General features: G+C 42.2%; 1 protein-coding gene across 2 annotated transcripts in view; it reads left to right on the top strand.

The window, feature by feature from the left end:
• Nucleotides 1-12,514, top strand: part of ALK (ALK receptor tyrosine kinase) — a 320,524-nt gene that overhangs the window by 286,712 nt on the left and 21,298 nt on the right. The window contains exons 13-20 of one of the 2 annotated variants that reach the window (XM_030035063.2): nt 973-1,123; nt 3,616-3,747; nt 4,678-4,822; nt 5,688-5,750; nt 7,360-7,458; nt 8,414-8,566; nt 9,791-9,889; nt 11,647-11,833. In XM_030035063.2, coding sequence (XP_029890923.1) covers nt 973-1,123; nt 3,616-3,747; nt 4,678-4,822; nt 5,688-5,750; nt 7,360-7,458; nt 8,414-8,566; nt 9,791-9,889; nt 11,647-11,833 — 1,029 coding nt within the window. Of the gene's footprint in view, nt 1-972; nt 1,124-3,615; nt 3,748-4,677; nt 4,823-5,687; nt 5,797-7,359; nt 7,459-8,413; nt 8,567-9,790; nt 9,890-11,646; nt 11,834-12,514 lie in introns of those variants that run through there. The other variant, XM_030035064.2, reaches the window with a different exon arrangement.

The following is a 12,514-nucleotide window of genomic DNA, read 5'->3' as shown; positions in this document are numbered from 1 at the left end:
TAATGTCAGTGGAGAATCACAAGCTTATTTCAGATCAAAATTGAGCTTGCTGTACCACCACTCACTTGCTCAGAAAGTTGAGTAACTCTGGTTTTTGTTGCAGCAGAGATGTGTGTTTCATCATGATTTTTATAAAGTGCTTTGAAATTCTTTGATAAAAGCTGCTTCAAGTATGTAAATTGTTTGTGTACTTAGAAAGGGAGAGGGAGGAGCTGAGCAATACAGTAGTACAGCCAAATCTTTGGGTACATCAACAACAGTAAAGACCTCTGAATCTTGACTTGAAATAAAAGTCCCAGAGCCTTAATTGAGACTGCAGCAGCCTGTGTATGCAACCTAGTCACTCCGGGCTAGAGACAGTGAGATGTTCATGGTGACTGTGAGTTTAGCTGGGGGACTTTTGCCTTCCTTGTTTATTGCAGACAGAGTCGTGTCCATCTACTCTTCTGTATTCCTCTGGTCCTGGGAATAGGAGAGCTGTTTCCCATCTGGTCCATGCTACCAGGACCAGTTACGCTGTCTGCTTTCTCAGATCTCCCCCTGTCAATCTCCTGCTTAATGTTCTCTTTAGCCATATGTGCTGTACTTACCGGTTCTCCTGCTTCTGTTCTTTCGCTTTATTGCTGCAGACCTCTCAAGGGTATACCTTCTGGGAAACAAGATGTGTTTCATATATTAAAGTTTGAAACTACAGCGACTTGCTCACTCTGTCCTCAGCAAGTGTTTGCCCAAGAATCAATGTGAAGGAAGCTGTTTTGTAGCTACCCAGGTTCACAGGTCCATGTAGAACAGAGAACCTCAGTCTTCAAGCTTTGGGTTTAGATATATTTAGAGTATCAGGTCTTCAGGGCACAGCCCTGTGACATTGTGTACAGTTCAGGTGTGCAAAACAGTGCCCAGAAGTGGTTTGTATTACCTTCTACCTGTCTGGGACAACTTGGGTGCCAGGCTCTTGTTTTCTGTTTCCTGCAGCATCTCAGGCTATGGAGCTGCTGGTGGGAAAGGAGGGAAGAACACCATGGTGCGGTCCCACGGCGTGTCTGTGCTGGGAATTTTTGACCTCCAGAAGGATGATACTTTGTATATCTTGGTGGGACAGCAAGGAGAAGATGCTTGTCCTAGTGTAAGTGATTGCCCTTTCTGTTTTGCCTTAATCCCTTCTATAAATCTATGGAGTTTTATCTGTTTACAGAGAAAAACATTGTCTTTGAGGGATTTTGGGTTATATGGTTCAAGGGGTAGTAGCTACAGTTTTACTGGGAGGGTGCGAGTGTGAAAAGGTGAAGTACCATGTCACTGTGCTCACTTCCTCTTCAACGTTCAGGCCCATTGATAATACACTACAGGTTCCTGATTGATCTGCGTATCTCAGAGCGTCCGTGTAGGTTTTCAGAGGGAAAAGACAACCCTGCCTTCCTTTCCTTTGGAGTTCAGTGTTCAGAGTTGACTTCACAGGGCTTTGTCTTTGCTCCGCTTTTGAGCCCAGCCCTGCCATTATCATAGTACTCTGCAACGCTGGAGGCACCCACCTCACAGGGCCTGTTTGGTTATTCTCTGTATGGGAATGGGAGAGACAAATTAATCACTGCTTGGTCAGTTCTTAGGTTTGTGTCACTAACCAATCGTTGCTGCAAATGCCTTGACAGAAGGGTGCAACTTCCACCATTTGCAGGCACAATAATCTATTAATTTGTTTAGTATTCTTTGGAGGGTGAGGGAATGGGAGATTCTTATGTAGGAAACTAAGCATTATCTGATGAAATTTCACCTACAGATTTGAGCTGGACATTTAAATGCTGTGCATTTCTCAACTGTTAATGGCTGGCATCCAAGAGATGAAAGCTTAGCAGTCTGTTACAGCAGAGAAAGGTTGAAGGATGTAGACAAGAAAGAGGGGTTCTCAAAGCTGGGTGCTGAAGTAAATAATGTTAAAACTGGAACTATACGTATCTACAAAGAAACCATTAATATGAAGCCTCTTTGAAATGAGAAATGCCCTAACTCAAACTTCCATCTAACATCTATAACTAGGACATTCCAGCTGAGTGTAATATATGGACTCATTAAATTGCAGGCCACTGTAATCTTAGTGAGAATTTATTGAGTGCTAATGTAATTCTTTCATTGAGGCAAAGAGATTGCATTGACTTGTAGAAGGGACTTTTACTAGATTGGATTGTAATCAGTTATGTCTTTGCCATGAAGGATTATTTTTTTTTTAATTCAATTGTAATCTAGTGGTTCCTTTGGGTCATTGACTTTGTCATTTTATTAATCATCCCCACCCAACTCCAAATCAATTAAGGAGAGGGAAGACTAGGGAAAGGAGGATTGTTTAGTTCCATAGGCAAGTCTGCACACACAAAATGGATGCCATTCATTCTCTGGCACAACCTGGGACACATTTTGTGGTCAACAGAATAATTTGTAACTTGAGGATGCTTTTATCAGGTTCCTCTTCCAAAAGAAAAAGACATATATGAAAGTAGAAGGAAGCAGAAGGTCAATCCTACTCTAACAACTGTTTGTGCATTTTTCCCTTAAAGTGTTGACTTAGTGAGTTCAGTGTGCATAACAAGATAGTGTTACGGAGATGAAACTATAAAGTAAAATAAGCTAGAAGCAAAGCTTGCAACTTACAAATACTCACAGCAGAGTCCTGCTTGTCATGCACTTCAGTGCTCCAATTTAAAATCAAAGCGCCAGTTACCTCTCTTAGGTCACAGTTCAGAAGTACTTACAAATGATGGTTTAATGTTGTGTTTGAAATCAGTTAGTGAATTCAGTGATTTGCCTAATACAGAAGGTTCACTACATTTGGTGCTAATTGGTGGAGGGGAAAAAATGCTAAGTAGGAAACACGGAGGCGTGAGGTATTTTCTTTAACATCAGTCAAAGGTGGGATTGCAGCTCTTTTGGTAGGTTTTGAACTAGCTAGCACTGGTAATTATAGTAAAATTGCTGCTACAGCATAAGTGTCAGATCAACATCAAAACTTCCTTGGAAGTCTAGATAAATATTAGGTGGCTAGTCTATGCTGAGCCCATTGCTACTGTCCATGCTATGACTACCTAGGTTAAAGCTAGCTCTAGTACATCTACATTAGCCACCAATACACCTTAGTTCTGGATAGATGCATGTTGGCTGCCTGGCCCCAACCAACAGGGCCCTGGAAGAGGAGTAAAGAAACTTGGGTTCTCTCTATGTCTCTGCCATTTGGCTGTTGCATGTCATGGGGTAAGTCACATCATCACTGAGTTACTCCCTTCCCCCACTTGTGAAATACAGATAGTTAATGCTGGGAAGTATTTGCAGTAAATTCTGCTACATCTTGTATGTTAAAAGTTTATGGAGCTGTTTACTATTTACATGGTAATAGATATCAGTACTGAGCTTGCTTCAAAGTAATTCAATTAAAATGGCAACAAGTTCTTCTGACAAAGGTTGGAGCAAAAAGCGAGATTCTTCTAGAAGAGCATTCACTTGCTTCTGCCTATGTAGTTTCACTGGAGGACAATTTATTGGTTTGGGAGGGTGAAGGGTCCACAAGGCCTGTGTGTGTACAGGGACATGGAGATTTCTTACCAGAATTCAGACCTGGTCTTCTGTTTGCAGACTAATGATGTTATACAGAAAGTCTGCATTGGAGAGAGCAATGTGATCGAAGAAGAGATACGTGTGAACAGAAGTGTCAATGAGTGGGCAGGAGGAGGTGGAGGCGGGGGAGGTGCAACTTACATATTTAAGGTATGGAAACGTAGTCCCCGTGCACCTTCAGCACGAACACATCTCACCACTTGCCTCTAGTATCACAGCCTGAAATATCTGAGAACCCTTTATATACCTCTCGGAAGGGTCCACAAAGTGAGCTGTGGTTATCTTTAATTTCACTTGATAGCTGTAGTGAGCTGAGTTGACCCTTCGCACTTGTTAGAACTGCTACACAGTTTGGCCACGCTTGCTTCAGTGGCATGGAGTTTCCTTTGCAGACATAATAGTTTGAATTGGATTTTTTTCAATGCAAGCTGAGATGCTGAAGTGTAATTCTACAGCAAAGGGCAAATTCCACAGGACTTTATTCAAATCTATCATTGTAGAACATTAGACTTGAGCTACGCATTTGGCCTATATGGTGCAATGACAAGAAAAGTTGAGGATAGCCTGTGTGTTTTCTGTTGGCAACCCTATAGCTAGGGACCACTGATCTTTTCTGTCATGTACTAGCTGAGACAGTACTTATTCCAAACACTGGTTTCAGGCATTAACAATATTTTTAGATCACCCAGCTTCTACATAATTCTACATAACTCTGCATGCTCAGACAGTTTCCAGTGTAACAGTCCTTTACCAGTGGAGACACCATATTGCGCTATATAGAGCAGTGCTCCTTAGCTGTTTCATTTGATGAAAGTCATTCACACAGTAACATTACAAGCTTTCTAAGAGCCATCAGCGCTGTAGGTGCAATTCATACTGCTGCTGATGCCACTGTTCTCTATTGCAGAACTTATCATTAATTTTTGGATGTGGGTGCATAAATAATGCAATGGTAATTTGTAGCACTGAGCAGTCCTAGATGCCTGCTTAGCGCAACATGCAGTAACTAGCATGTGGTTGAACTTCCATTTGTGTGCCTGACTCAGTCTGAACACTGCCTTTATTTCTAAATTTGTTAAGATGGAGAATGGAGAACCGGTCCCCTTGATAATTGCAGCAGGAGGTGGTGGCAGGGCCTACAGGGCCAAAACAGACACATTTCATCCAGAAAGGCTGGAGAATGATTCCTCTGTTCCAGGGTTGAATGGAAATTCAGGAGCTGCAGGTAAGGAAAGTTTATTCTTTTTAAGAAAACATTTGTGAATATGTGGTACTCCCAGATTCCTCCTCACAAGGAGGTGAGGCAAAACTCATGAAATGCAGTTCAGAGGGAACCTGGAAGTATAACAGATGCATATAGGATGTACCACAGTGCACGATACTTGGCCTAAATAAGGGTATCAGAGATGGTAAAGCCGTAGCAATGGCAACATTCTCCCAAAATAATGTAGTACCTCTCATAAGCAAAGTTGTTTGATTTTTGATGTAAGAGTTTGCAGTGCCGATGTGGCCATCCTGCTCCCTGCCCTGTTTTGTGCTGTGTAGACATACTCACAGTTTCCCTGGCTTATGCAGAAAGAGCATAATTGCACCCTGGCTAGAAGTCTCTGTGAAGAGACCTTGGACTGAACAACCAGCAGAGCTGATAGTGAGTCACTGGTGAGTATGTTGTATTTAGAGCGGGGCTGGGACATGTTTTCACATCCCTTTCACTAAATTCCTTTTGTTCCACTTCAGAACTGGCATAGGGGTTTTTTAAAAGTATTTTTTGCAAAGAGAAGGGGAAGGCTCTGTAAGCCAGAAACAAGTGGTTGGGGAGTAGGCAGGGATGTCTTTTTACATTTTTCATAGAAAATACTTGTCCTTGTACAGTAGGTGAAAAGAGGTGCAGATGATTAATGTGGTCAAAAGCCTTACAGAAAGGTCACTGTAGCACTGTGTAACAAGCACATCCCCTCTTCTAACCAAGGCATGAGATTCTTACTTTCAGCTGAGGTGCTTTTAAGGAGTGCTTGTTCTGCAGATCCCCGCAGTGTTTTTTTACACAAAAATAACCCTTACCTGTGCCTTTTCTCTTCTCTTAACTGCAGGTGGTGGAGGTGGCTGGAATGATAACACTTCCTTCCTGTGGTCAGGAAAATCCTTGCTGGAAGGTGCTACTGGAGGAAGATCCTGCCCCCAGGCCATGAAGAAGTGGGGGTGGGAGACAAGAGGGGGTTTCGGAGGGGGTGGAGGGGGGTGCTCCTCAGGTGGAGGAGGCGGAGGATATATAGGTAAAGTGGCTTCGTGTTCAAGGTGTCCCTTCCCCTCCTTTAGTGCTAATGATCAGCAAAACGCTGATAGATAATTCTCCTGTAGCTAGCATATTTGACTGTTATGTACTAGTATGTCTGTGTGTTGCTTTTTTAGCAATAGATGAACGTATGGCATATAGTCTTCGAGCAAATAGCCAGATGTCAGTCCTTCAGCTGAAATCCTGGCTTTGCACTCTGAAAAATGTGCCATCAAGATCCTGCTGTGATTCTTGAGCCTTCCATTTTGGGGTTATAGTGCTGAAGAAGGAGGAGCCACAGGCTATGTGCTCCCATTGCCAGCACCTGTGTTTTGAGGACGTTGGTCCTGCAGACTGGCAGCCAGGCTTTATGCCAGGGGAAAGTTGCAGCTTCTTCTACCCTGCCCTGCTGCGGGTGGGTCTTGGTCCTGCGCAGGTGGTCTCTGGGGGCAGAGGCTCAGGCTGCCAGCCAGGACCCCTCTTAATAACGACGGTGGTGTTGACTTCAGTCAACAAGGAGCTAATTGCACATGCTGCGGGTCTCAGGACAGCTGTCAGATGGCATTATGTTGATTATAACTGGTGTGGGCCAGATTCAAGATCTCTACTAACCCATAATCTCCTGGGCCACATAGTTTCTTCAGCCATCTGCACTGTGGTGGACTTTTTAACCCCTGGTTCTCCACAGCTTAAATCAAGTGTATGATAGACTAGAAATCCTGAGAAGTAATCAGTTTAAATGATTAAGTGCATGTTTTGTACCAATGTTACTGTGTAATGCTTCTTTTTCCAACAGAATGCCTCACATGACATAATTTTAATTTTGCTGAAGATGGTTAAAGAGGAAAAGCCATTTTGGGGTGGGGTGGGGGAATCTTTGCATGCTTGTAGTACAAAATATATGGCCTGTACTGTGCTTCTAATATGTTCTATGTATTGCCCGTACTTTGCTCCTGATATGTTCTACATGCCCAAGCACAAATGAGCAACTCATAAATTCCTTCAGTCCCCACTCCTGGTGGACCACCCTGCTTTCAGGGTGCAAAGGAGAGGAAGGATATCGGATTATTCGTTCCCTCTGCTGACACAGTACATACCTTGATCAGCAAGGGTACTGAACTTAGCCCTTGAGTACTGGTGTTTTCCAGTCTCTTGGCTACATTAATTTTAAGAAGGGCTTATATGTTTCACAGCACCCAAATAGTTAAAGATGAAGTTTGTGCCTTAGTTTGCAACAGTCTGCCTAAAACAGAGCTAAGAAATTGATTGTCACAAGCTGCTGCTATTAAATTGAACTTCTAGAGATAAAAGACCAGTGGTTCATGCCACAACTCGCTAAGTGTTCCCTATATGTCAAATACTTTGATTTATTCTCTTTTCTCATTTGGATGCCTCCCTAAATATGCTGAAGTCATGCATGTTGCAATGCTTGTCTGTATTTTAGTGCCAATGAGCCTCAGTCTGTTAAGGTGACTTCTGGTTTGATGTAGGTGGCAATGCTGCAGTGGACAATGACCCAGAGATGGATGGGGAGGATGGTGTGTCCTTTATTAATCCAATTGGTACTTTATACACTCCAGCACTTAAAGGTATTCATATTGGTCAGAATTCTTCTAGTGGGCTTATTTCATGTTAAGAATAGTTTGCATCTGTAGGACACTTTACAATCCTTTGGGTACATCATGAACATGAGGAGGCAGAAACATAGCCTAACAAAGTTCAATGGAGAATAAACAAAAGTAGCAGGAAGAAAGCAGGTGGAGAGAGCATCAAGGCTATTAGAAAACACTTCCCAACAATATAGTCTTCCACCCTATAGAATAATTTTGGCCAAGGAAAGTGGTAACAGAACCTCATAGTTCAGATAATTCAGGGAAGAAACAGACAAAGCACCTGACTATTCACTAACAAACGTGTTCCTTAGAGCATCCCTCAGCAAAGTATTCAGGTTGGACCAGGGTGTTTCTAGAGAAAACAGTGCAGTGCTGCCTAGCAGTGTGTGGGAGTGATAAATACTGCCACTCCAGCCTGTGTTTGCCCAGAAGTCAATGTCTTGAATATGTTTGCAATGTGTTCAGAAAATACAAAAATATCTTTTTTGCTCAAAAAAAATGTTTGCTTTAGAAGTATTTTCAAACAGAGTTGCACTCTGGCCTGATAGATTCAGCCAAAAAGTTTTGAAAGCGTTGCAGCGTTTGATCTCAGAGGGAGTAAAGGCCAGGAAAGAAAAGGGTGAGCCCCACGGACCACTGAAAGGGCAAGTTTCCCTTAGCCTCAGCAGCAACCTCATGGCTAACGTGGTAGGGCTATCTGCTCAAAGAGAGCCAGTGCACCTCAACTGCAGTGGGGCTAATTTAGCTGGATGTTATTTTCTACATGAGAAAAGGACAGAACCTATGGAAGGTGGAGAGAAATCAGTTTCTTAGATGGGATCTAACCTGCCACATCTGGCAACAGTGACCACCCTGTTTCTGTCAGTGCCCAAGGGAATGATATGAATGATCTTTACAGTAATTAACTCAGCTTCTTTCATTCACTCCCTAGTGACAGAGGGGCACGGAGAGGTGGATATTAAGCTGCATCTTAACTGTAGTCACTGTGAGATGGACGAGTGCCGTGTTGATCTTGAGACTCAAAAAGTCATTTGCTTTTGTGAGCCAGGCACAGAGTTGGCTGAGGATGGTGTGTCTTGCATAGGTAAGTAGATGTATGGGGTAGGCTGCTAGTGTGTGAAACAGAAAATGCATGGCAAAAATCTGTAGTTTGGACTGTAAGACATTCTGAAAGTGTTATCTAGTCTTTCTTAAAACTGGCTTCTGTTGAATGTTACCTTCTTTCTTGCTGGTGTATGCTGCAGAGTTAGTTTGCTAGGATATAGACACATGAGTGCTGAGGAATGGTGCACAGAGAAGCATTGCTGGTTTGATATACAGTATATGTTTGGCATGTTGGGCAGAACTGAGGAGAGTCAAATTTTGCACCTGATTGTGCTGATGCTCGCATTCTGCTCTGAAATCATGAAAATTTGCTCACTTAAGGAATTTTCCAGCTAAACTTAAATTCTGGGTTAGTGCTCTTAAGAACTAGAAAAATGTACAAGGTGAAGGAGAATGTAATTCCTGTGGATTTGGACATATAAGGTGCAGGTGCAGAATCTATAAGAAATTCTGCATGAGATCTCACTGACCAAAACTAAAGACAGTGCCTGTACTTGCCTTACTTGAAAAACCAAGTGCTTAGAGCTCCATTACTAGGTTTCCTTCATGTTCTTGCCCAGCAGTTAGAGCAAGTGACTCCAGGGTTTCAGAATCCTGCTCTCAGCTTTGTCACTGGCATGGGAAAATTATTGTGTGTTTTCACCATTCCCATCTGTAAAATGGGCAAAAAGCACGGTCATTTTGCCAGGGTGAAGTAAACCTTAATATGTGGTCATTGAATGCCTTGTGGTCCCAAGTGAGGATGCAGCTATGGAATACTTTGTACTACACTTACTGTTATCAGGTTTTTCTGCCTGGATTAGATGCATTTAGGAGATGATATGTTGCAGTCCTGCTTCTGCTTTTGCTATGATTTGGCATTGATAGCAGCACTTTAACCCTGGCAGTGTAATGTTCTTTCCACCTCCCCAACCTCCTGACCCTGGGTTTTATAGTCTTGTTTTCATACCCAGAGAATGCACATGTTAATTCACTGATAGCAAACCACCTGTTTTAATGGGTTGATATTAATTGAGGAAAGTGAAACAATGAGGTATTAGAGGTCATAGATCCTGAGAACTGATCATGCCAGAGGTTGCTCCTGCACTATAGGAACAGCAGATGAGTAAATGGAGGGAGGAGCAGAAAAATCTGCCTGCAAAAAAGTGGCTGCTGGAAGATCATTTCAGACACATAATTCCTTCTTCTCCTGCTTCTATTACAGCTGAGCCAGTGGTTCATCTCCCTCTCTCCTTGATCTTGTCTGTAGTGACTTCAGCATTGGTGGCTGCTCTAATTTTGGCTTTTTCAGGAATCATGATAGGTGAGTGTTTCTCTGCAAAAGATATTTTCATATGAGGGCTGGATCTGAGCCAGGGATAATTGGGCCCTGGGAGGCAAAAGGATTCAGATTTTTAGCTACTGCTGTATTTAATGACACCTTCCCACACACACGCCTTAACTTCAGATTTCAGTAGTTGTTTCTAACCACAATGACCAATTTGAGGAGGTTTCAGTTACTGACTGCATCTCGAAAGAGACATTATTGCTTGTGTTGTAGTGTAAAGCTGTCAGAACACAGCTGCCACTGGTTTTTTGAGAACTGTTGGTGCTTAATGCATAAAAGCAATCTTCTTTATTTGTGTGCCTATATACAGATTTAGCCTCTTACTGTATGACATTTAAGTTTGAAATTCTCGCATAGGTTCCCCTTTTACAAACTGCTACTTAGTAGGATGTGGGAATTCTTGGCATCTTTATTTGAAATTCTAAAAGGTATTTTTCACCCTTTCATTTTCTTATTTTAAACAATTGCTCACCTGCATTTGATTGCAAGCAGAATAGATTTGAATCAGTGAAAAGCAGCCAGGGATTCAAACCACAGCTCTGCCACCTTTCTTTGTCCACACTGTATATAATCTGGGGGAGGGGAGGGATGTACCCAGAGCCGCAAACGGCAACTATTAAATTAGATTTGCGCAGCTGTTTCAGTTTTAAGAATTTCAGGAGTTATCAGTTGCACACACATGGTCCTACATGTATGATTTCTGGCCTGACAGTACCCCTTTAAAATTACTAATTACTTCTCAGGGAGTGGAAGAGTAATCCTCTTTCCATCCAACTAGCCTATCATTGCCATCTCAGGAAAGAGCAGCGATTTAAAAAAATCAAAGCAAAAGCAATGAAGAGGAAAATGGAGGACAGGAAGGGTTTGTGGATAGGTCATTACATCCATCTGCCTTTGTGAGTGCATGTTTACCCCTTAAATTCTTCCCCTGAGCAACATCTGCTGGAGAAGATGCAATAGCTATTACCGTCACAGTCTTTGGGCTCAATCCAGCTCCCACAGAAATCAATAGTAAGGGTAATAGTGATTTAACCTGCTCACGATTGGCATCTTGCTTTGAAAAAAATACTGCAATATCAATTACTATTTCAAGGAACATCCACAGGATGTCTTCTTTCAAGGTGTAATTTCTAATGACATTTCAGAAGTATTAGTGAAGTGATTCAAGGAATATAACACTACCATAAAATGATTTCGAATTTAGTCCAACTCTGTTTTTTAGAAACAGAGGAAGTTTTGCAAAATGAGCTAGTTTTATATGTTATTCTGAGGTAACAGTTTAGTCTATCCATTTTGAACAATATGATGCAATAATGTATTTCAGATTTTAGTCACTTCTGCGTGATTTAGGAAAGTTGTTTATACCTCAACTCCCTCAAGTTTGGAACTGGACTCATACTTGGGAGGTCCAGTTAAACTAAATAAAACAAAACAAAAATCTCAGAACTGTGAAATCAGAGATCTCTGCAAGTGAAATTCATTTTGCTTCTTCCAAACTGTTCATGAGCAAGCCTGTTTCTTCATAAGATGTGTAAATCAAAGGTTCCTGCATAACTTCAGATTTCATTTTCTGTCTGTAATTATCTGACATACAGAAATATGACAGTGTCACTGTCTGGTTTGATTCACTGAAATTTGGCCACACAGCAAATTCCAGTGAGACATGCTGCACGGCTGCTGTCCTGTTCCAAAGTCAGTCTGTGTCTCTGGTTTACTGTGTTCTCCATATTTAGTATATCGTCGGAAGCACCAGGAGCTACAAGCCATGCAGATGGAGTTACAGAGCCCAGAATATAAACTGAGCAAGCTGCGTACCTCCACTATCATGACAGACTACAATCCCAACTACTGCTTTGCAGGAAAGACCACATCCATTAGTGACCTCAAAGAGGTGCCTCGAAAAAACATCTCCCTCATCCGGTAAATTCATCTTTTCCTTCCCCACGCTTCACACTATACACTCACGTATGCTGGCTCTCTTACACAGATGTGAACTCTATGTCTTTGTGCAGGCCCATACAAATTCTCATGCACTTCTAGACTTATGCCCCTTTTCATAAGAAAGATGTGGAGCTGCAGTAGTTAGGCTGGGTGGAGGGGACTAGACTTTGGCAGTCTCCTTTACCTTTTACAGGTGCAGTGTTAATCTTCTGGGATTATGAGAGCAACTGAAGAGTCATCACCAGTAATTCAGACACATCTTTTGCAGACTGTGCAATGAATGGCCCATTTCCAGTATCAACTGATGAAATGATGGGAAGGCTGAGGCTTGTAGGAGGCTCTTTTGAAGTCTTTGATGGGATCTTTGGTAAAGACAAAGACATCCTTAAGTACAATAGCAGGAAAAGCGATGGGTTTGAGACTGCCAGACAGTATTAAAAAGACAGGAATATAAAGCCAGCAGGATAGTCATGTCTAGATCAGAACTTCTGGAAAGTTTGAAATAGTCTCTTAAGAAAAACTTGAAAATTCAGAGTTCTTTCTCACCTTGCTCTACTGCAGGATACAGTGCATGCTACTTGTTAATGTGACGTTACCCTGGTACCATGCAGTTTTACACAAAAAGCCAAGAAGTGGAAGCAGGAGAGCTTGGAAGACTAG

The sequence above is a fragment of the Aquila chrysaetos genome, chromosome 13, assembly GCF_900496995.4.
Source record: "Aquila chrysaetos chrysaetos chromosome 13, bAquChr1.4, whole genome shotgun sequence".
NCBI classification, from domain to species: Eukaryota; Metazoa; Chordata; class Aves; order Accipitriformes; family Accipitridae; genus Aquila; species Aquila chrysaetos.
The sequence above is the reverse complement of the archived record's forward strand: the minus strand, read 5'-3'. Positions and strand labels throughout refer to the sequence as shown.